We start from the raw sequence: 22,774 nt of genomic DNA on the forward strand, positions 1-22,774 counted from the left end.
GGGGGGGGGGGGGTTCAGTGCAGACGAGACTTTTTCAGCCGGGAGTTATGCTCAGCCGCTTTGCGTTTCAGCGGCGGCGCGCCAGGCGCCTCTTCGGGGGCACTCCCGGCGAGGAGGTAGAGCGCCGTAGGAGGGACGGGCTCCTGCAAAGGGGGGACAAAAACGTCATCAATCCTGACGCGTAAAAGTGTCCGAAAGGCACGGGAATAGCCCCGCCACTGCTTCGTTACACAACAGTCTGAGCATCATTCATTCGTTCCATCTTCAATTGGTAATTGAAATAAAATAAAATAAAATAAAATAAAATAAAATAAAATAAAATAAAATAAAATAAAATAAAATAAAGAATGACTTGCCACATTTAAATTTTAGGCTTGGTTCAGTAATGCAAAATGCAACACAGGACAGTATTTGTTTTGACAGTGAAGCCTCATCACAGCCCAGCATACATTCAAGACCCGCCCCCCAATAGGTAAAAATCTGTGATATCGAGAAATAAATAAATAAATAACCCCCCCCAGTACGAAAATAGTTTTTTGCTTTCCTCATTATTGTCTGTCCATTATTGATGCTGAAAGACTGCAAAATGTCCACATTGTGACACTAATAAAGTTCATAAAATCTTACAAATGGCACATGACTGTTTTAAAGCACTACTTCTTTTTTTTTTTTAAGACAGGACTATGGCCTAAATAAGTGAAGCTCCTCCCCTCCATTCAATATACAGGACTGTCTCAGAAAATTAGAATATTGTGATGAATTCCCTTATTTTCTGGAATGCAATTAAATAAGCAAAAATGCCATACATTCTGGTTTCATTACAAATCAACTGAAATATTGCAAGCCTTTTATTGTTTTAAAATTGCTCATTATGGCATTTTTGCTTATTTAATTGCATTACAGAAAATAATGGAATTTATCACAATATTCTAATTTTCTGAGACAGTCCTGTAGTTCTTGACCTCTAGATACCACAAAATGGCCTCAAAACAATACTTTTATATATATAAAAAAACAAAACAAAAAACTGTGAGGTGTGAACATGCATTATATTTTGTTTTCTGATACGATTATGAGCTATTCGTCACACGTGATGAAAGGGCAATGCGTGTAGTGACCTGCATGAGGTAGTCAGCGATGTACTCGGGCTTCAAGCACGTCACCCCCTGGGTGGAGGCTTCCGACACATCCACCCGGAAGTCTCCCGGCCGGAGGCGGTTGAAGTCGGCAAACAAATGCGTGGTCACCTTGTACATCGAATGCGAGGCACTCGGCAGCACCTGGAGGAGATCAAACAAAAAAAAAAAAATAGTGAATTAGTGTAATTAGTGTAGTGTTGATGATGATGCCGTCCGCCAAACCTTGGCCCCGCCCGACTGCAGCAAGCGTCTAAAGCCGGCTTCTCGGCTCTGGTCGATGTTCAGCATCACCGTCCAGCCACTGAAGGCCCCCTGGAAGAAAAAACAAAACAAAACACATACAGTGGTGCTTAACACACCAAAATGCCATTAAAAAAACACAACAAAAAAAACATCCAGCTTTAATATGGACTCTTTGATTTGAGAGATGCTTTTCCATTTTGAACAGGAATGAGGAATGTTGAACTGCATTCACCTTTTTATACCTAAATGAAAAATAACATTCAATCACCCAAACTTTTTCTTCTCCTCTCAAGAATGCAAGTGTGTACGTATCATTTGACTGAGTATTTTTCAGGGTTAGCACAGTGGTCTAGTAGTTGATGGCCTCACAGTTCTGGGTTTGAATCTTAACTCTTAACCTGAACAACCATTAAGTCACTTTTAGTCAAAAGAACTGATTTCTTGTTTGTTTTTTTGTGTGATTACTAGAATATGCCAGAACGACCTTCATCTAACATTTCATAATTTAAATATGATCCTCCCCCCCGTAACATGTTGACAAAATTAAAGTTGATGATGAAACACTTCGTGTTTTGTTTGAGTAAAAAGGCTACATTCCCACTGCAGGCAAATGCGACCCAGGTCGGATTTTTATTTTATTTTTTGCCCAAATGCGACGGGTATCTGCCTTTTTTTTATGTCAGTCTGAACGGCTCCATTTTTTCACGACCTGGGTCGCTTTCATATGTGGTCCTAGATCGGATACGTATCCGAATTTTTGCAACGCGACCGCAGTATGAATGGCCAGGTCGCATATATCCGACCTGTACGTCATCAAAAGTCCAATATGCGCTCCGCGGTGTCCGCATTACTCGGGAGATGTACGTGAATCTGCAAAGTTGTTTCCAGTAACAGTTACAGTATACAGTATACATACAATAGTATACAGTATACAGTAACAGTATATTTGACTTTAATTTAATCCCACTTGAAACATGAAGCATTAAGGTGACATTTGTGGTGATATTAGTAATATAGCCACGCAGACGGCTCATTTATTACGCGCTGCAATGACATGACACCATCATTCGGGGAGGATAAAAAGGAGAGGTCTCCGTGAGATGAGGAGCTCAAACAGGCTCGACTAGCTCATTTTCACAAAATATGAGCCCCGACGACGGACTTATGATACGTATTTACTTCCGCAAACACAGCGCTGTGACGTATCTTCTTCTGCGCATGCGGGTCACTTTGGTGACACAGATTTCACAAAAAAAAATAAAAAAAATCGGAATGAACATTAAGACCTGCAGTGTGAACGTAGACAATATGGGGTTGACGTGTGCTGGTATAAATGACACAATTCTGCTTCCTTTTAGTCCCTCTAACATATCTATAAAATATTTTTAAACAAACTTCAATAAGAATGGATCAACTTCACCGAGTGTTAACCAGTGATCTACTCCTTTGAATTAATTTTTTTCATCTCTGAACTGCTAAATCATTTCAGAGGGATTTGCAGGGAGAAGTTATGTATGAACTTCCACGTACTTCCTGTTTGGAGGATCCCCTTAGAGCCTTCCTCCAGCGCATGGCAGCTAACGCTAAGCGCCTCTGCTGCGAGGTGATGGACGGCAAAGCGTCCAGGATGGAGCTGCTGCCCCACTCGTAGTCCTCCTCCTGGAGCGCGTGACATTTAAATAAAAAAAAAAAAAAAAAAAAAACACATTATGACGAATAATCACAATGATAGTGGAAAACGTCGCCGAGCCCACCGGAATGAAGCGGCCCACGGATCGACAAGCCTCCAAGTAGGAGCGATGCAGGATCCATTTGCCGGCCGCCATGGCCGCCAGGTACTTCTCGTTGCGCAGGGGCGTGCCTACGATGATATGGGAGCAGCTGGGGTCAAACGATTGTTTATCCAAGATGACACCACCTATGGGGGCAGCAGACCAGAAGACGGAAAGGAAGCAAAAGACTTCAGAATCCTGCTAATTAATTTTTTTCCAGAAAAAGAAGACAAATTTCGATGTAGGCTAAATTCAGAAGGGCTCATTTATGGACAGGACGCACCAAGCACTTCGATGAGGTGACTGTAATCGATACGTTCCTCAGGAGTGAGCGAGGACATCTGGAATATGGGTGGCGTCTTCGCCTCCTCCTAAAATTAGGAAGATTACTTTGTTTTTTCCCCCCACCCAGCATCCAGACATCACCGTTCGTCACATGCAATCTGAACTCTCACCTCTGGCGTGGGAGCTACTGTGGGCTTGGCGAGGGGGAAGGCGATGCTGGGGGATTCGGGAGTCAAGATGTTATGCTGCGCATCCTCCAATGGGGGCGCTGTGGCCTTCTTGCCCATTTGCTGGTCGATGACTTCACAAGCCGCTGACGGGAGGAAGAGAGCTGTTTGAGGTAATTTTTTTTGTGGCACATTTTAATAAACGTCCATACTAGAAATGTGACAATATCCAAACATGATGATACGACATAATCACGATGTGAAGGTCACAGTACGATAATTATCACGATGTTGTGGGGAATTTCCGCTTCATCTGACCAACAGTGTAGATTTTTAAAATATAAGGGCCAAAACATGCCTTGTGAAAATTAAACGGCACTTAAAAAAAATAAAATAAAATAAAAAAAAACAACAACAAAAAAACCAGCCACCAGAGGATGCGAGAACTGCACAAATTGAAATCAATTTAACTTTTTTTTTTTTTTTTTTTTTTTTTTTTTAAATGTGCTGCTGTTAATATCGTGACATGATGACGACGATATATTGTGGCAGTTTTAATATCGGGATATCACGATATTGCCATTATCATTACATCCCTAGTACATACCCATCTCCACCAGCTCCGAGTCGGTCATGGAGTCCTTGAGTTGGCCGTCGCGCTGCGGCACGGCCTGCGGGGGCGGCACCAGAGACTCCGAGTGCTGCGAGGGACTACCGGGCCACTGCAGGTTGTCAGCCAGCCTGGCCCGCTCCTCCCTGGCCGTCGGATCGTCCCAAACAATCTGCTCGCTCTGGGAAGGCTCCGTGTTGACGTCCGGAGCAGCTGCCCTGGAGACCCTGAGATGAGATGACATTTTTTTTAAACTAAAACTAATCCTGAAACTAAGTAAAATTAAAATAAAACTAAGCATTTATTAAACAACAAAAACTAATAGAAACTAACAGAACAACCATAAAAACTAATTAAAACTAAATTAAAAAAACAAAACTCAAAACGAAATCAAAACTAACTAAAATGAAAAATTCCAGAACTATAATGATAAGTGATAACGATAAGAAGTTGCTATGAAGTGTAAGATCTGTCAAAATTAAATGGACAAGAAATTGGTTATCAAATTAATTGACAACTTTTTTTTTTACTCTTTGACCGCCAAACATGTTTCATGACGTATGCTAAAATGCTAATGAATGCTGCCATTAACGTTAATTGGCGTTTACTACGTTTTTGTTTTTTTTTATTTCAAAACTATGATATCCCTTGTTATGACAAGTCAACCATCTATGTTTCCTTTTATTTATTTATTTATTTATTTAAATAAATATATAGCCTTTCTTACCTTAATGCTTCCAGAGTGCGACTGCCGCCGCCAGCAGTGTTGGGGGAGGAGTCAGTGCCCGCGGACCCCATCCGACTGAGCCGCACCGACGTCCGCCTGCCGGTCGTCATCTTGGTGGCCGACATGATTTCTTGGAGCGTTTTTTGCAAGTTTTCTCTCATTTCCAGTGTCTCTGTAACATCTGGAAGAAAATGTTGAAATAAATGATGATTTTTTTATTTCTTTTTTTTTTTAGGTTGAAGGAGAGAGCTGGCGTAACACCCACCAGTCTTGTCCACAAGGTCGTCTCGATCTCCGCCTCCATTGCTTGTACGACGGTGAGAGGTGGAAGCGTCCTCTGCGGGTTTGTGCTCAGACTGGAGGACGGATGCTTAAATGTTAAAGGCCCTGTCTGCCGGTTTCACTCAGGAAAATGCACTTTTTATATACAGGATTTAAACAAACAAACAACTTCTCAATTTACAGATCTGGGCTTTTCTTAACGTGTGGGGGTGATTTTGTCCTTAACCCCCCACACCCCCAGCCTGTATTTTGCCATTTTTGTGTTTGTTTTGTAAACAGCGGGGCGTTTCTGTGGAAAGACAGTGTTTACACCCCTCCAGCCGATCGCAGAGCGGGGGGTGGCATGTCGCAAACGGGGCCGGACGAACGTGTCATCTCCGTGACGTCACTCCCGCGGCAATTTGAATGCACGCACGGACATTTTTTTTCCACTCACTCATTCACACATGTAAGCTTCTGTGAGTGAGTGAGTGAAAAAAAATAAGAAAAAAATAACGATGATATATTGTGGCAGTTTTAATATCGCGAAATCACGATATTACCGTTATTCGTAACATCCCAAGTTATAATGCGTAGGAATGTTGGATACCACTTTTTATATCAGACCGATACCAGTACGCTCATTGAGTACAAAACAATACAGAGTACTGATATCTCGAGTACTTTTGATATATAACATTTCACGTAAGACAATGGCAAAAAACAGATGATGAGTCGCTGATATGCCAAACTGTTGCAGTTGTCTATAAATAATCTAATAACGTCATTATTTTTCATGCACAATTAATACCTTTATCTAGGGCTGTTCGATTATGGGAATAATAATAATCACGATTATTTTGTCAATAATTGAAATCATGATTTTTTTTTTTTTTTGGTCCAAAGCAAGAAAATATTTATATTTATATTAAAAAATATTAAGACCAATTTAAAAAAAATGAAACACTATAATTAATTAAGTTCCTTTTGGACCAAATATAATTTATAACAATAATAATATTTATGTATGTATGTATGTATGTATGTATGTATGTATGTATGTATTTATTTATTTATTTATTTATGTTGGCAAAAACTTGAAGTTGGAGTGCAGCATGTGCAGTGTGCAGTAGGATGAACAAAATGTTTTAACGTAAAAAAATAAAAATAAATATTAAGACAACTAAAATTCTTTGAAAAGCTATAATTAAAATTTATTAAATTAATTACTTTAAAAAATAAAAAAGTGCAAATGTATAAATTGAAACAACTCAAAAATTGTACAGTATTAATGATCTTTTTTACGATGATGCTGATCTTGTAATTGTGGAGTGTAATAATTGAAATTGTAATTGAATTTCGATTAATTGCACAGCCCTACCTTTACCTTTTATACCGCTTGACTGAAAAGGAAAATCATGTGTGCTTGCAAATGTCACATGACCAAACCCAGAAAACAGGTGAGCAGTGATTGGTCGCACCCTGAGCTCTGAGCACCCGTGATGTCATTTTCTGTCGACAACAAATGGCAAAATGTGTTTCCACAAAAAAAAAAAAAAAAAAAAAAAAAAAAAAAAAAAAAAACATTACCTTATTCGGGTGTACTTGGTCGTCCCGGGCTTCGGTGTCGTCTTTCAGTTGCGTTTGCGTGGAAGGTGGAGACCTCTGAGAGCTGCTGGGAACCTGACTGAGGTTCAGGCTCATCTTGGGGTTATAGGTGAAAGGATACAGAGACTCCGGGACGTGCCTCTGCTCCTCGGCGCACTAAGCGACAAGCACAAACAAATGCTGGGATTTACAACACTCTTACAAGGGAATGCGGACTGCACGACAAGAGGAGACGTACAGCTTCCAGCCAATGGTGAGACACCACATGCAGCACCCTCTCCTTCGCGCTGCGGTATTCCCGACTGTTGTCACCCGCTCGCCCCTGGTAGATGAAGTGGGTGACCGTATCGTCGCAGGCCCATCTTTACACACAAAAAAGTATTTTTTTTTTTTTTGCATCCTGTTTCTTTGCTTGCACAGACAAAAACGTCGGTTGTGACTACCTGAATTCCGCTCCGAGCGAGGCGGCCACGGCGTTCAGTTCGCCCTGCATCTTGCTCAGCTTCTTCCCCACGCAAATCACGACGCCCGCCAGCGGCTCGGCCGCCTTTTTTACTGCCTTTACATGATGAAAGGTAGACAAAGTTTGACCCATAGTGTTAATTTCGTCAACGAAAACTAAAGAAAAATAATTTTGTCAACACACATTTTTCACCAGACTAAAACGAGACTAGACTATACTAGACTAAATCATAATGTATTTCTCTCGACGAATGAAGATGAGACGAAAATGTCCTTCACTTAATAAAAACTGGGCTAAAATCTATGGACATTTAGTTGATGAACAAAAACGAGATGATATTGGAAAGTATATTCTCTGCTAATCTGCCACTGTGACACTGTAATGTGACACACCCCCTTTTCAAATCTGCAGCTAGCGAGTGCACCAAGAATAACGTTATTCTGACTGCTAATTAATGCTGGCTATCTTACTAGCTTGTAGCATGGAGTCATAGTAGCCACTTGTTGATATATTGTAATTGTGTGTCAAGTTGCTTTTCATCAAAAAGATGAGAGAAAATTGTATGTAAAATAGTTTTAGATCCTAAATGTTAATCATAATCTGTTTACAAAAAAAATACAGGGATTAAATGATTGTCCTGACTAAAACTAGATTAAAACGTTGACAGTTTTTGTTGACTAAAATTAGATGAATAAAATGATATTTTCTTAAAATAAAGACTATAATGCTAGATTTATAGTCAACTAAAAAGGGACTAAATAAAATCGAGATGAGGTTGACTAACTATAAAAACTGACAAGTTTGATTAAAACTGGACTAAAACTGAGACTAAATTTAAAAATGGCGGATAAAATTAACACTACCCATAACATATATAAAAGACAATAACAAAAGGTAAAAGTGGGGCAGCAAAAATATAACCAAAAAAAACGACGTGAGGTGCAGTCCCCAACCTCCTTCCTGCTGGTGATGAGCTGCGGGCTGGCAGAGGCCGCTTGCATGCTGGCAACGTGGCTGCCGCGGGTGCTGTTGGCCAGCGCCACTTTCATATTCCTGTGGATGAGGTCCGTGAGCGGCGTCTCCGTCCTCTCGCCAGGCTTGGGTTTCCCGCCTGGCGTGTCCAACGCCTCCAAAGCGTCCTATAGGTAACAAACATTGGATGTGGTATCGAGTTGCAAAAATGTTTTTTTTTTTTTATTTGTTTGTTTGTTTTAAATAATTCAAATTAGTAAATGTATTTGTCTAATCATTAAATTTATGAAATAATTTAATTCAAGTTAGGGAAAAAAAAAATAGTAGGGATGCACGACCATTATCGGCAATTTTCAACCAATTTCACATCAAACAGAAAAACCAGATAATAAAGAAATCCGCCGATAATATTAGACTTGCCGCTATTCTGTTGTGGTTGTGACTCAAGTTGTGCCCAACTCCTCAGCAGTGTTGGGGGTTAACGCGTTTCAAAAGTAACGCATTGCAGTAATATATTACATTTAGGTAGTAATGAGGTAATACAATGAGTTACTCAATATATTTTTGTAATATTATTACAGTTACTGACCTTCGTAACACGTTACAACATCGCGACCAGAAGGGAAAAAAAAATCATCACCCCCATTAATTAATTTAACCCCAATCTATTACAATATCTACATTTTACAACACAAGCTGCAAAATGCAAATCTATTCGTCTCTGAGCCAAGAGAAGAGCGTCAGTGGCCGATGACGTCGCAGTAAAGAAACTCCGTTGGACAAACTACCACACGCCACATTAAATAATTAGGCTATCTTCACACTGAAGGGTGTGCTGCCCAATTCTAACTCTTTTTGTTTTTTTAAACTTTTTTTTATATATTCGTTCACATTAAGCACAAAACAACACCAAGTGATGTTCACCCAAAACACGTCTTCACGTGACACCGGTTTGCGGAAGTAGATGTGGTCCCGCGTGGATATTATGTAAACCTGTGCCTTATCAATCTCATATTGCCAGAGTAGGGAGGCAGAAGGAGGGAGAAATATTTAGTGGAAATTAGGCGAGTATGGAGAGTTGGAGGATCTACTTATACCGACGTCACGTCTTTGCCGTGCATCATAAATGAAGCGCCCACAGGACTGAATTTACATTGCCACAAATGTCAATTTAAGAGTAAGTAAACTTTATTTGGACAGCGCTTTTCACAGACACAAAGTTAAAAACCGCACACACATTCAAACACGTGTGGTCGCTGCTGCCACACAGCTGTCAGGTCCACTGGAAGCAAATCGGGGTGGTGTCTTGCTCAAGGACACTTCGACATGGTCCCCAAGGGTGAGGATTAAACTCACAATCTCACAGAGGCAAGATGACCACTTTACCACTGAGCCATGCTGCTCCTAACACCTATACCTAATACTTCATGTTTCAATTTAGTTATCAATTCTACTTAATCCCTGCGATTGGCTGGCAACCAGTCCAGGGTGTCCCCCACCTACAGCCCAGAGCCAGCTGAGATAGGCGCCAGCACCCCGCCGCGACCATTGTGAGGAATAAGCGGTCGAGAAAATGGATGGATGGATTCTACTTAATCCATCACTATTATTTGTTAGACCAATGATTAAGTTGACTTTAATACGTAAATAGATACATTGTGTTACTGTTAAGGTAAAGAGGAACATGGCATTTGCAACGTCAAATGGCTCCTGCACCTTAACATTGAAGGAGGGCCTGAAGAGCTGGTCTCTGCTGAGGAAGCGAGAGGGCGTGTCCAGCTGCAGTGAGGGCTCCTTGGCGAGGGGCTTCCTGCAGCCACCCTCCTGGCCTTGCTCGGAAGCGCCGAGGTCCTCTTTGGACTTCATCTCGTCCAGCACCGAGCGGAACACTTTGCTATGGAAGCGTCCCAGATCCAGCGGCGTGACTGCCTTGCCGCCTTGCGGACCCAGCAGCGGCACCTCTGGAGAAGAGCGTGCGGGTCGGGGCGGCAGCGGCGGCGGCATGGGTGTCTTCTGGGAGGCGGCGACAAAACTGTCCTCCTCCCTTTCTGGGGAAGAAATATAAAAGCAGTGTCAATCAAAATGGAAATCATGAGGCCACATTTTCCTGTTTGCAGCGCCTCTCATCCATTTTGGAGCAAGATTGTGACATAATAACAAAACTGTAAACGTTTGCGAACCGGGAGAAGGCGGCAGGTCAACCCGAAAGCGCTCCTCGGCTGCCCTCTGGCCGGTCCTGGCCGAGGCCAGGATCCAGTGCATGGTGACCGCCGGGAGCCCCCACTTCTTGGCCGCCTGGTACTTGGTGCCGTCGGGGCTCTGCAGCACCAGGTGAGTGCTGGCCAGCATTCCTTTCTTTGGGTTGGGCAAGCGCACAAAGAAGTCCTGGACACTGCGGGAGTCGGGAGTCGCGCAAACTTGTTGTCACGTGGAAAGAATTTGAAAACTTGACTTTGTAATTGCTTGAATACAAAATAACTGGCTTAATGAAGTGTTTACCCGCTCAACGAGCGTGAAAATAAACAACCAAGTAAATCAAAAGTGACGTGCATGTTTCTAAAAATCAATCCGTGAAAATGCCTTTTAAAATTTTGATCCCACTGTGATGTAAAAATGGGGCTAATTTACATAATAACCGCCCCCACACCCAATTTCTACACTTGACCTTTGACATAAATGTGAGGATGGGTGAAGATTCACAGCCACTTTTAAGCAGTGACCAGCTGCCGTAAGACTACACTGCCTGAAACACTATCATGTCAAATCCAAAAAGGTAAGCAGATAGTGTTAATAAAAACTAAGCAAAAATAACTTCGTCAACACACATTTTTCACCCGACTAAAACTACACTAGACTAAAACCCTCTTAATAAACAATAACTGGAACTAAATCAGTATGCATTTTCGTCGACTAATGAAGACGAGACGAAAACATCCTTCACTGAATAAAAACTGGACTAAAATCTATGGACATTTTAGTTCATGGACAAAAATGAGACAAAAAAATTCTGATTTTGTAAAATCTTGTCTCTGCTAATCTGTCATGTCTGTGACACTGTCATGTGACACAACACAACACATGGGACAGGAGATGGATTCACGGTGAAAGGTTAAAAAAAAAATAATAATAATAAAAATAAAAAATAAAGCGTAAATTATAGTTATAACTTAACATTAATCCAACGGCTGTAAAGTTCCCAAATAATGTTAAAACGACTGCTAACTAAGCTAACTTATTAGCTAATAGCATGTAGCCTTAGTAGCCACTGTAATTGTAATAAGCGTGACTGAAGTTGGACTAATACCGATGTCAGACTACACGAAAACAGCCCGATTTTAGCCCGACCGACGTGTCGGGGACAAACGGGGCATGTCGTAAACGATTTTGGGTTGTCTTGACGTAGCGTCGCCCGTCTAGTGTGACACGTTCAACGATTGGTCGCCTGTTGTCCGGGACGGTTCACGACCATCACGACGAAAGTCTAGCATGTTAGAATTTTTGCTCATCTTGACGCATAATGTGACATACCTACGTCGTCGTCCGTTTGGTTCCACAGCATTGACCAATAGCGAGAGGGAGCGAAACGTCAATCACACACTGAACAGCACTTTATAGCTCTTTTTATTGATGTATACATTTGTTTATTTATTCGTTTATGTATTTATTTATTCATCCCCTGGATATTTCATGAGATGGGGCCAGACAGGTGCATCTCGATGGGGAAGAATAATAAAAAAAAAAAAAGAATAAAAAATAAATAAAGCGCTGCGGCTGCATGATGCGCGCACGCATCCGTGCAACCCATCAGGCAACAGCGACGTGAATAGAGGACCAAAATATATGTGACTGTTGTTCTAATAATTTCAGAGATTTGGGCATATGAGTAGGGATGGGCACATATTTAGTGAGGATCGATCACATTTTCATATAGGCGGGCCAGACCTGGCTGCCTTGTCACCCACTCTCACTTGAAAGTTTTTTTTTCCCCCCTCTGAGTGAGTGGCGTACTATCAAATGCACCGTACTAAAACAAGCCAAATATGAATAAATGAAGCAGTAAAAAATACTCAAACAATATAATATTTCAGTGTTTGACAAAATAATAAAACAAGATGTCATCCGCAAACAAAACAAAACAACAAAATCTGCTATAATTACCCCGGCGCATATAGGCCTAAATAAATTAAAATACAGTGTTGGCTACTAAATCATATTTAAAAACTATTGCGGAGCAGGGAGCGCAAGCAATGCGCTCACATCACACTTGTCCCATGCATGCTCCATTCACGCAAACACTCCCTGTCCTTGCCTCTTTTTTTTTTTTGTCCCACCTCCCCGACAAACACGGCCGACGCGTCTCTCTTGGCACGCGATGATCGGCTGGTGTCTTGTCGCATTCAGACGTGTAGTGTGACTACACGCCCCGTCCACGACACGGAGCGAATTTGTTGGGTAATGTGACAGCGCAATTGTCGTGTAAGACAAAAAGATCGCGTAGTCTGACATCGGCATAAAACAGTATAAAGAGGATCATCCCCACAAAAACGGGCTAATTTCAAACGGACAAAAAATAAATAAAAACAAGACGCACGTAGCTCCCAGGTGCTTGGCCAGCTCCACCAGCGACTCCCGCTCGGCTCCCGTGAACTGGCTGACGGAAAGGACACAATCCGTGAGAGGGGAACGGCCGTCCATTACGGGAACGGGAGTGAACAGAGGATTGGTCGAAAGCTCCAGGAGACACTCCATCTCCACACACGTGGCCTGTGTAGTCAAACAAGTAATAGCTGACATTTTCAAAATAAATAACAAAGGATGTGTTCCCACAACAATCTTTGGGAAAAAAATGGGGAAAGTTGTAAATTGTGAACTCACCAGCCACGTATCGGTGACAACCTCGTCCACCGTGGCCTCCACCGAGCAGCCCAGCAGGGGCACCACGGCGTAGTCGGCGACGGCACGAGTGCGGCTCACCGGCAGCCGGCCTCCGTTCTCTGTCACCAGCAGGGAGAGCTGCGCCTCGGCCTCGGTGCCGAAGCCCTGCAGCAGGAAGCGCTTTCCGGCAAAGAGGCCCGCCTCGCTGGACTCGTGCGCGGTGGAGTCCGACTCGAGCCTGCCGCTGCGGTTGAGGGTGCGGGAATGCTCGGCGGATACGTTGGTGGACGTCCCACTGTCACGCTCGGCTGGCATCGGCGGCTCATCAACTTGAAAGAAAACATAGTCAAACCAAACTAAAGCTTTATGTGTAATATCTTTAGTAGGGATAGACTGATTATCGGTGCCGATATTTGGCTTTTTTTTTTAAATACCGGCATCAGCTTTTTCACAAATGCCACAAAACTCACGGACTGTCGGGTCGTCATCCATGTACTGCGAGAGGAGGTCCTCCTCCGCTTGCTTCAGTCTTGGAGTGCTGGGACTGGCGGTGGGGGGTCCAACCGAGGGCCTGGATGCGGAAGTGCGACGGGCCGGTGCAACTAACACTTCCGCCCGGGAGGGAGGCAAACAGTCCGGGTGGAGGAAGCCTTCTTCCGGGAGGACGCGGCCTTTGGAGAAACAGTCGAGCAGCCACTGGACTGTCACCACGTGAGGTCTGGCGATAAAGAAATATTTAGTGTGCATGTTTTTCTCCATGATACTCCTGGTCTTGTAGCCAACCTGTGAGTTGCTTTGGACAGAAAAGTCTTGAGTTCCTGGTCCAGTTCTCCCAAGACCACATGCGTGAGCTCCTGGCTGGGTTGGTTGAAGCGAAGACCTCCCGCGGCGCTCACCAGGCGACACAGCTTCTCCAACTTCTTCACGGGCAGGCCGCACAGATACAACTGCGCGAAGGGTCATGACAAGGAAACCATGAAACAAAACGGCTCACATAAACCGTCTGAGAGAATGCGAGCGCGATAAAAACCAAATTTAAGACACCAGCTCCATAATCACACCTAAGATATTTTAACACATCATATAAGACTGTGGAGGGAAAATGTGGCAGAATGTTAACAATTTCACTTAGGGGTGTACTCACTTTTGTTGCAAGGAGGTTGAGTCATTAACTAATTCACTCGCATCCGTTTTCACTGAAGCAACCCTCTTCACTCCCGGCTATTTTACTGGATTTTGACTGATTTTGCAAGGCCCACAGATTATTGTGTTCTATTGCTATAAAAACATGGAACCTATCAAAAGAAAGATTAGTGTCTCTTCTTTTATCAGAAAAAAAGTATATTTCTATCTGTTTCCATTTTGCAGCAATTAGCATTAGAATATAGATAAGTTTCATCATTATTCACAAATCAGCTTGTTTTAACATGGCACTGGTTGCTCTCTTATACTCTGCTGCCACCTGCTGGTCGCTTGTGTGACAACTACAATTTCTGCAACCGTTCTTTGCAGTTGAGAGGCTGCATCAAAGGCTTCTGTATGCTCTAGCATGAAAAAAACCCCATAAAAAACAAATTTAAAACAATTAAAATAGAACGTATTCATACGTTTTTGGGAGCAAATGAGTTAATGGCGGTGTGATATATTTACAAATAAAAATTTTACCAAAATGTTCATTAAGGGTGTCAAAATTAATGTGTTAATTGTGAGTTAATTTATAGTTCCTTGAACACGTGATTAATGACCGCCGTGTTTTTTTTTTTTTTTGGGTATTTATGATCACATGCATATTTTTTGCATTGTGAATTGTACCCGTCGGTAAAAGTGCGACAAGTTATAAATAATGAATTACAAAAATAAATAAATAGTACAATTAATCACCTGATACCCCTACTTCAGATATGATGAAATCTTGTCACAAATGTGTGGAGTGTGCTCACTTTTGTGAGACTGTACGTGATAATAAACGGAATCGCTTACCTTACAGCCGTCCAGGAGGTCGTCAGCGGGACACACAGTGAGATCCAGACTGTCGGTGGCGTCCGAAGCATCCACGTTTGCACGACTGACATTCCCGTTGGTGAGGGCTGTGTCGTTGACAGTTGTGCTGGCGTTGAAGGAGATGTTACTCAAACCCAGCAGAGAAGGACGCTCTGCACACAAAAAAAGGAGCCGTCGATTTCATCAGTGTAGACACGTTGAGATGCGAGTTTCATTCATTTATGTTCAGACCTCAAATCACTTGTTTTAGTTTCCCCTTAATCTTTGAACTATGAATCATTTTTTTATGATTCTCTGTATACTGAGGGCATAACTGCGAAATGGACAGCAAATAAAGAAGATGAAGCTTCTTGAATCCTGAAATGTGACGTTTACGCCACGCAGACTGACCGTCCTTTCTGCCGGAGTCGGTGGGCGTGGATGTGTTTGGCGCGGTCCTTTTGGATGCGGCGCGCTCCACGGTGTAGTGACGCTCATCCTGAGCGGAGCCCTTCTCGATGCTGTCGAAAAGCCAGCACAGCGACACGCAGTGCACGTTCCATTTGCGCGCACACTCGTACTTCTGACCTGGGGACGAACAAGGAAGAAAAATGAGACGGGGGGCACGCACACGCATAACAGCGAAATCTCCGCCGACTTGCCCGAGGGTTCGTTGGCGATGAGGTGCGTGCACTCGTTCATTTTGAGCTGGCCCGTGTAGCGGCCGCCGTGCTGCTCGCACAGACGCTGCACTTCTTTGCGCTCGACGCCGGAGAGACCCGTCACGCACACGGTGCAGCCCCGCAGCACCGGGCACAGGTGGTCCTCCGTGGGCAGATCCGTGAACCGGAACAGACTGAAGACGGGGGCAGACATCTCGTTACGTGTATTGCTTCTGGAATGTGTTGACTGTGGCTCTCCTTTCCCACATGTGAGGGCATTACAAGAAGTTCAAAGTAATCCAGCCCTCCAAGTTGTGTTAATTTTGTCTGCCATTTTTAAATTTAGTCTGAGTCTTAGTCCAATTTCAGTCACGCTTCTTAGTTTTTATCACAGTTTGTCAACCTCATTCCATTTTTATTGAATCCATTTTTAGTAGACTATAAATCTAGCATTTTAGTCTTAATTTTAGTCCAAAAAACATAATTTTATTCATCTAATTTTAGTCAACAAACACTGTCAACGTTTTAGTTAGGACAACCATTTTACACCTGTATGTATTTTTTTTGTCAGCATATTGAACCTGTTCGAATCTATTTATAGCCTTTGAATTAATGTTATAACTATTTTTTTTTTTTTTTAACCTTTCACCGTGACAGATTAGCAGAGACGAGATTTTACAAAATCACATAATTTCCGTCTCGTTTTTGCTCATGAACTAAAATGTCCATCGATTTTAGTCCAGTTTTTATTAAGTGAAGGACGTTTTCATCCCGGCTTCATTAGATTAGTTAACAAAAATGCATTTTAGGAAAATGTGTGTTGACGAAATGATTTTTGTTGAGTTTTTGTTGACGAAATGAACACTCCCGCCAAGGATTTTTTTTTTCCGGCATAGTTGTTCCTGCATTTTTTTATGCCTCCTGTTTATTTTGGGTGTAATTATATTGTGGACCACTAGATGGCAGCAGACATTTGCCTGACACCGTGTAAATCTGACTGAAGTAGAATGAAAACCAGAAGTAGTTTTTCTTAAGATTATGGAATGTACAAATCCTCTTTCATCCTGATTTTCACACCGGCAGCAAGTGACCGCTGTAGTTTCTTCAATCATGTAATAATTAGAGATTAACGATAAGCGCGATATCGCGATATTGTGATAATAAAGTTGCCACAAATCGTCGCTGTCATGTTCACGGTATTTAAATGCAACACATCTGTTAAAAAAAGTGAGGTTGATTTCCATTTTTGCAGTTATAGCACCCTCTCGTGAAGCAAGTCAATACGTAGAGGAACTCAATGTGTGCGTGCATTAACAACATAACATAATAATAATAATAACAACAACAACAACAACATAACATTGCTGTAATGTACAAAAACACAATATTGTGCTTTTTTTTTAGTATAAGCTTTTTTTTTTTTTCCCAGTATTAAATATCGCCAACCTCCCGACAATATCGTGATAATTATTGCATCGTGAGCTTCGTATCGTGATAATATCGTACCACGACGTTTGAATATTGTTACATCCCTAGTAATAATGTGGGTGTGGTACCTGTTCTGAGAGATCTCCCAGCACGCTTTGACCCAGGAAGGAAGCAGGATGGGTTTACCCAGGTTGGCGGCAACCAGGTACTTTTTGCTGCCCACTTCGCCGGCGATCAGGTGGGTGACGGACACGTTGAGGTCCAGGTAGACGCGCCCGCCCATCAGCTGCACCAGATCCATCACTTCAGCCTGTAAACACACAAACACATTAAGAACAATTTACCAAAATTAAGTGATACTCACAGAACTGATGGAAAAGTAACTCCAAATAATGCACAACTAATGATTGTCCAATTGAGCTTATTGCCACTTTGTTTAAAACCCTATTTAGTATCATGTAATTTTATTTTGCTCATATTGGACATACGACTTAGCCAGTTATTCCAACATCCACATCGGGTTAATCTCTGGGCGAGTTTGTAAATTTCCCCATTGTGGGACTAATGAATCGATGACTGACCCGGGCAGTTTTATCAAGGCTCGTGCAGGAGACGGTGACATCTGCCATGGCCATGTTGTAGACCGGCTTCTCCGCTTTAGGCACGCAAAGCTGCGTCTGTAGGCAGAACATCACCACCAGCGGACTCACGATCCGACAGCCAAGCTACATGAGAAGACCCAAAGAGGGAACATCAAGTCAAAAAGTCTTGTGATTGTCAGCATGAACACTCAAGAGAATAAAACAGGATAATACATTCTTGCAGTGCTGGAAGGCAGGTGTGTCGAAGTCAGTGAAGACAAACAGCGATTTGTCCTTTTGGTCCATCTTTAACACAGCTTCTTCATCAATCTTCTTGACGTACTTTTCAGATTGTAGCTCCAGAATAGCCTGGAAACATTTGATGACAAAGATCATAATCAACTGATGTTGGAGCGAATTGTGACAAAATTCTGAGAATATTCAAAGTTGGAAACTGCATGGGAATTAATGGGAAATTTTCCAACCCCTTTGGAACCACATTAACGTCGGTCAGACAACAGCTCACCTCGTACGCTTTGGCAGCATACTCTGACGTTTGTAATTTCCTTCCGACAAACTTCACAATGAAGCGTTCCTTTTCGACTTTGGACATTATAGCCAACCTAAAAAAACATTTCATATGGAATGTTTGCTAGTTTCATGAACATGGAGCGTACATAGCTACAGTAAACTTACTTACCTCCCACGGGGGCTGAAAAGCCGTCAGAAAAAAACTACCAACAGTATAATTTACTTAAGAAACACCGGTAAAACGAATTTCTATTTTTTTATTTTTTTTTAGAAACTGGATAAGAAATAGTAGAAAAGCGTTACTGCAACTGTCACACACGCACAGCACGAGCTCGTTTTACGAAACTTTATTCGAAGTCGGTTACCGGTTGGTTCGTTAAAAACAAAAACAAAAAACAAAAACAACTTTACATTTGATAAAATATCGTCTGTACTCATTTGTACTTGCGGTTAATTCGTCGCGAATGCACCGAATACACTGACATGTTTGTTTCTATTTTCTTTTTCGATGCCTAGATTGGAAAGTTGGCCTTGTTATTGGCGCCACAACATTACTTCCTGGGACTACAAGCTAATTGACCCGTGTAGAAACAGTGGCAGAGGAGAATAAACTCCTCCATATAACATCGTGAACTGTGGCTAATTCGTTGAAAAAGTAACAAATACACTAACAATTATTTCTTTGTTGGTTGATTCACAAAATCGTAAAGTTTTCCGTGTTTTTAATCGTCGAAAGTGCTTTACTTCCGGTGTTACAAGCGAATTGAACCGAGTGGAGTGCGACACCAGCGAACAAACAGTCCGCCAGTATGAACTATTCAAGTTCTATTAACTGTTCGTACGCGGGTCCCCAGTTTACGTCGGAAAATGCCATCTTTTACCCCTAATTTATGATGACGAATTATCAAAGTCCCAATTCGTTATTTAAAATAATACTTCATGGGGCAAACATTCATAACCGAGACCTGAGTATCCTATGTCCAACTTGGCATTACTGTAAATACAAGGCCAAATGTTTCAATAAACTAATATTTTTATCAACACAAATGTCACTTGACGAAAATATAGAAGCACAACAAATGAACAACACTGTAGGTTCCCTTTTATTCTTAAAATGTTTATGTACAAGTGCGACTGATTCATAATTGTTTTTAATGTACATTCAATATAAAGTTCATATACGCAATATTACTTTGAACATGTCACAAACTGCACTAGTCTTTCGCACTGACTCATACATCATTCACCCTGTCGACAAGCAGAAGTTCATTTCATGTTGAAGTTATTCACTTATAAATATTCTAGTGCTTGTTTTTCCATTCTGGGGAAGGGAATTATTTGTATAAAATTAAGGGGGAAGCCATGGAATGAAGTAGGAATTGAGGTCAAAAAGGCGGCATCTACAGATCTTTGAGTTGAAAAAGAGAGGCGAAATTTCATTTGCAATTTCCTATACTAAAACTACTGAACTGAGGCTGACAATTTGGACGGGGCCAGTGGAGCCAACCGGGATATTGCAAGAGGACTAAGATAAAGGAGAAGATACATAAACAGAATGACAGTCTTCCAATGTTTTTTTTTCACATGGGGGAAAAACAGAAGAAAATCTAGAGTAGAAAATATCTTCATACAAAAAGTAAACTCTTCTGCATTTCATCGGAAGAAAGGTGTATCACAGAAACAAAACATGGCCCGTCCGTTGAGACAATTTCAAACAATTTACGAGATGCCGATCGGAGAGGGCATGTGGCGATACGGGGAGGAGTCACCGACATCCTCCTCCCCCATCTGCGTCCCCCCCCTCGTGCATGTCGAGTGAGCCGAACAGGGAGGCCTGGGTGCTCAAGCCTGAGTTTGGCTTTTGCGAGTGCGCGCCTCCCCCCTCTCGTCAGCCTTGATCGGCGTGGTCGCTGTCCACCGGGGGTGGGCCGCTGGGCAGTACGGTGGTGCCGCTTGCTGCTGCCGTCAGGTAACCGGCTACTCCTGGCCCTGTTGGAGTCGGGACCATAGTTCAGACATGACGACAACAACTTGCAAAATACGACTATCGAGAACATGGGACACAATGTCGATGAATATTTAGATTCTCATCCAAAAGTCTTATTTTCATACTCGACCCCGCTGGGATTGGCAAGGAGACGACAAGGTGGCAAGACAGGAATGGAGTTGTGAACAGGCCATTAGGAGGTGAAAGTCTACCTGCATTAGTGCAACAGAGAGGAGGGCTCTGGAGGGCCCAGCCGGGGGAGTCTAGAGCCCCCCTCGCAGTGGGCTGCTGGCGGCCAGGAGAGAGGGAGTGGAAACCCCTGAGGAGGAAAACGAGGAGGACAGAAAAGAAAGCACGGCGAAAGGCAGAGTGGGAAGTTCAGGGAATTTGGAGGAGAAAAAAACAAAACAGAAGAAGTTCGGATTCAATAGCAAGGTGTGTTTAGAATGAAGCATTAAGAATGTGTTGCCTGCCATTTTCGAATGTAATTACAAGCAGAGTGGATGACTCGAAAACTGTTTACCTGTCAGGTAGCCTGCGGTTTGAGACTCGTTAATGAACAGATCGTGTTTCTGGTCCTTGAAGGCACTCCACACGGAGGACTTGGCCAGGATCTCGTTCACCTGGTAAATCAAATGTTAAAAATCAAATGACACTCGAGCCACTCACCTGAATTATATGAGTGGATAGCCGATAGCCCATACAAGCCCGTGCAAGTCGTTGAAATCACAGGGCGGCCATCTTGCTCCTCCCATCTCGCGAGTACACTACTGTATAAACTATACGGTATACGTACTGATGACACATATACAGCTTGTAGGCAGTTAGTATTAAAACTCTTTGACTGCCAAAGACATTTCATGATGATTAGTAAAATTCCAATGAATGGAATGCGATCTTTCATTGAGTAGCCACATTGTATATGTAGTAAAGGCAAACAATATTCTTTTTGCCTTGAAAGATGAGTTAAAATGCTCAAAAGCGGCTGGCACTGTGGATTTTTTTATTTTGTTTTTATAACGCCTGGCAGTCAAAGAGTTCAGGCCGGGGTTTGTGTCAAGGTGGTCACTATTTTTAACAAGTATAAAATTATTAATAATAATAATAATAATAATAATAATAATCAGGGCGGCACGGTAGTCGAGTGGTTAGCACGTCCGCTTCCCAGTTCTGAGGTCTCCGGTTCGAGTCCAGGCTCGGACCTTCCTGGGTGGAGTTTGCATGTTCTCCCCGTGCCCGCGTGGGTCTTCTCCGGGTACTCCGGTCTCCTCCCACATTCCAAAGACATGCATGGCAGGTTAATTGGGCGCTCCGAATTGTCCCTCGGTGTGCGTGTGAGTGTGGATGGTTGTTCGTCTCTGTGTGCCCTGCGATTGGTTGGCAACCAGTCCAGGGTGTCCCCCGCCTACTGCCCAGAGCCAGCTGAGATAGGCGCCAGCAGCGCCTTGTGAGGAATAAGCGGTCAAGAAAATGGATGGATGGATGGATAATAATAATAATAAGTGGACGTTATGTGCTGCTTTGAAGACCACCTATTTCTTTTGTTGCTCAGTTCCTTAGACCCCAATATTAGATTTGGCAGAAGCATCTTTTGTTGAATTACAGTTATAATTCCATCCATCCATCCATCCATTTTCTTGACCGCTTATTCCTCACAAGGGTCACGGGGGCTGCTGGCGCCTATCTCAGCTGGCTCTGGGCAGTAGGCGGGGGACACCCTGGACTGGTTGCCAACCAATCGCAGGGCACACAGAGACGAACAACCATCCACACTCACAAGCACACTTAGGGACAATTCGGAGCGCCCAATTAACCTGCCATGCATGTCTTTGGAATGTGGGAGGAGACCGGAGTACCCGGAGAAGACCCACGCGGGCACGGGGAGAACATGCAAACTCCACCCAGGAAGGTCCGAGCCTGGACTCGAACCGGAGACCTTAGAACTGGGAAGCGGACGTGCTAACCACTCGACTACCGTGCCGCCCAGTTATAATTCTTTAATAAAAAATAATAATAAAAAAATAAAAGTTTCCTCCAGCAAACATCATTAAGCATATAATTTATAAATGTATTTAAGGCAAGTTGTAAAATGTCTGAAGTCGTCTTGTTTATGTTTAACAACTTTAAAACATCACAAATACTAAGTACAGTCTCAAATGTTCTCCGATTTCGATACTGTAAATGTATAGGATCGTATGCTAAGAAACATTTCTTGGGAGGAGCGATATGGCGGCCTTGTGACTTCAAAAGTCTCGTCCGATCGGGCCATCCAGTCATATATTCAGATCAGTGCACTTGAGCAGAAGTGTATTCCAAGCCAAACCCCCAGACCTGCTCTCCGTACTGCAGACTGCGCGTCATGGACTTTATCGCCTTCACGATCTGGGCCTTGGTGGCCGACGGGTTGTCCAGGGTCTCCAGTCCGATTCCCTCCAGGAGCTTGAGGAGGTACGGAACCAGGTCCACTCTGAGAGCCTGAGCAG

The 22,774-nt window shown here is 42.8% G+C and overlaps 2 protein-coding genes across 7 annotated transcripts in view; both read right to left on the minus strand.

Annotated features, from left to right (window-relative positions):
- Window positions 1-3: 3 nt before the first annotated feature.
- topbp1 (DNA topoisomerase II binding protein 1) lies at window positions 4-19,068 on the minus strand. Of its 2 annotated transcripts, none has more exons than XM_077508841.1 (28): window positions 18,474-19,068; window positions 18,300-18,396; window positions 18,008-18,142; window positions 17,774-17,917; window positions 17,321-17,502; window positions 15,765-15,958; window positions 15,514-15,690; window positions 15,103-15,275; window positions 13,906-14,069; window positions 13,593-13,840; window positions 13,123-13,451; window positions 12,839-13,011; window positions 10,428-10,639; window positions 9,964-10,295; window positions 8,229-8,414; window positions 7,256-7,371; window positions 7,051-7,174; window positions 6,795-6,968; window positions 5,209-5,299; window positions 4,944-5,124; window positions 4,214-4,443; window positions 3,610-3,752; window positions 3,438-3,525; window positions 3,137-3,300; window positions 2,913-3,041; window positions 1,362-1,451; window positions 1,119-1,280; window positions 4-143 (listed from the first exon to the last, which is right to left on the minus strand). In XM_077508841.1, exons 2-28 carry the CDS (start codon window positions 18,384-18,386, stop codon window positions 15-17), a joined length of 4,557 nt encoding a protein of 1,518 aa, XP_077364967.1. In that variant the 5' UTR covers window positions 18,387-18,396; window positions 18,474-19,068; the 3' UTR covers window positions 4-14. The 2 variants fall into 2 exon arrangements, with proteins under 2 accessions (XP_077364967.1, XP_077364966.1); XM_077508840.1 differs by having other exon boundaries at window positions 3,610-3,770.
- A 321-nt stretch (window positions 19,069-19,389) lies between these two features.
- The window catches only part of dnajc13 (DnaJ heat shock protein family (Hsp40) member C13), a 32,967-nt gene continuing 29,582 nt past the window's right edge, over window positions 19,390-22,774 (minus strand). For 4 of the 5 annotated variants that reach the window (XM_077508997.1, XM_077508995.1, XM_077508996.1 and 1 more), the window contains 3 exons: window positions 22,623-22,766; window positions 20,815-20,914; window positions 19,390-20,293 (listed from right to left, as the gene is read on the minus strand). In XM_077508997.1, the coding sequence (XP_077365123.1) occupies window positions 20,193-20,293; window positions 20,815-20,914; window positions 22,623-22,766 (345 nt within the window). In that variant the 3' untranslated portion in view covers window positions 19,390-20,192. Of the gene's footprint in view, window positions 20,294-20,503; window positions 20,611-20,814; window positions 20,915-22,622; window positions 22,767-22,774 lie in introns of all 5 variants that reach the window. The other variant, XR_013280887.1, reaches the window with a different exon arrangement.

Source organism: Festucalex cinctus, chromosome 20 (assembly GCF_051991245.1).
Source record: "Festucalex cinctus isolate MCC-2025b chromosome 20, RoL_Fcin_1.0, whole genome shotgun sequence".
In the NCBI taxonomy this organism is placed as follows: Eukaryota; Metazoa; Chordata; class Actinopteri; order Syngnathiformes; family Syngnathidae; genus Festucalex; species Festucalex cinctus.

Bases quoted from the DNA above. Each gene is read 5' to 3' on its own strand.
- topbp1 (XM_077508840.1), bottom strand. From the start codon at position 18,386: ATGTCCAAAGTCGAAAAGGAACGCTTCATTGTGAAGTTTGTCGGAAGG. The intron at 8,415-9,963 runs GTGCAGGAGCCA...TGTTACCTATAG, and splicing joins GGCCCTCCTTCAATGTTAAG to GACGCTTTGGAGGCGTTGGA. The intron at 1,452-2,912 runs GTACGTGGAAGT...TTTTTCTTCCAG, and splicing joins GGGGATCCTCCAAACAGGAA to GGGGCCTTCAGTGGCTGGAC.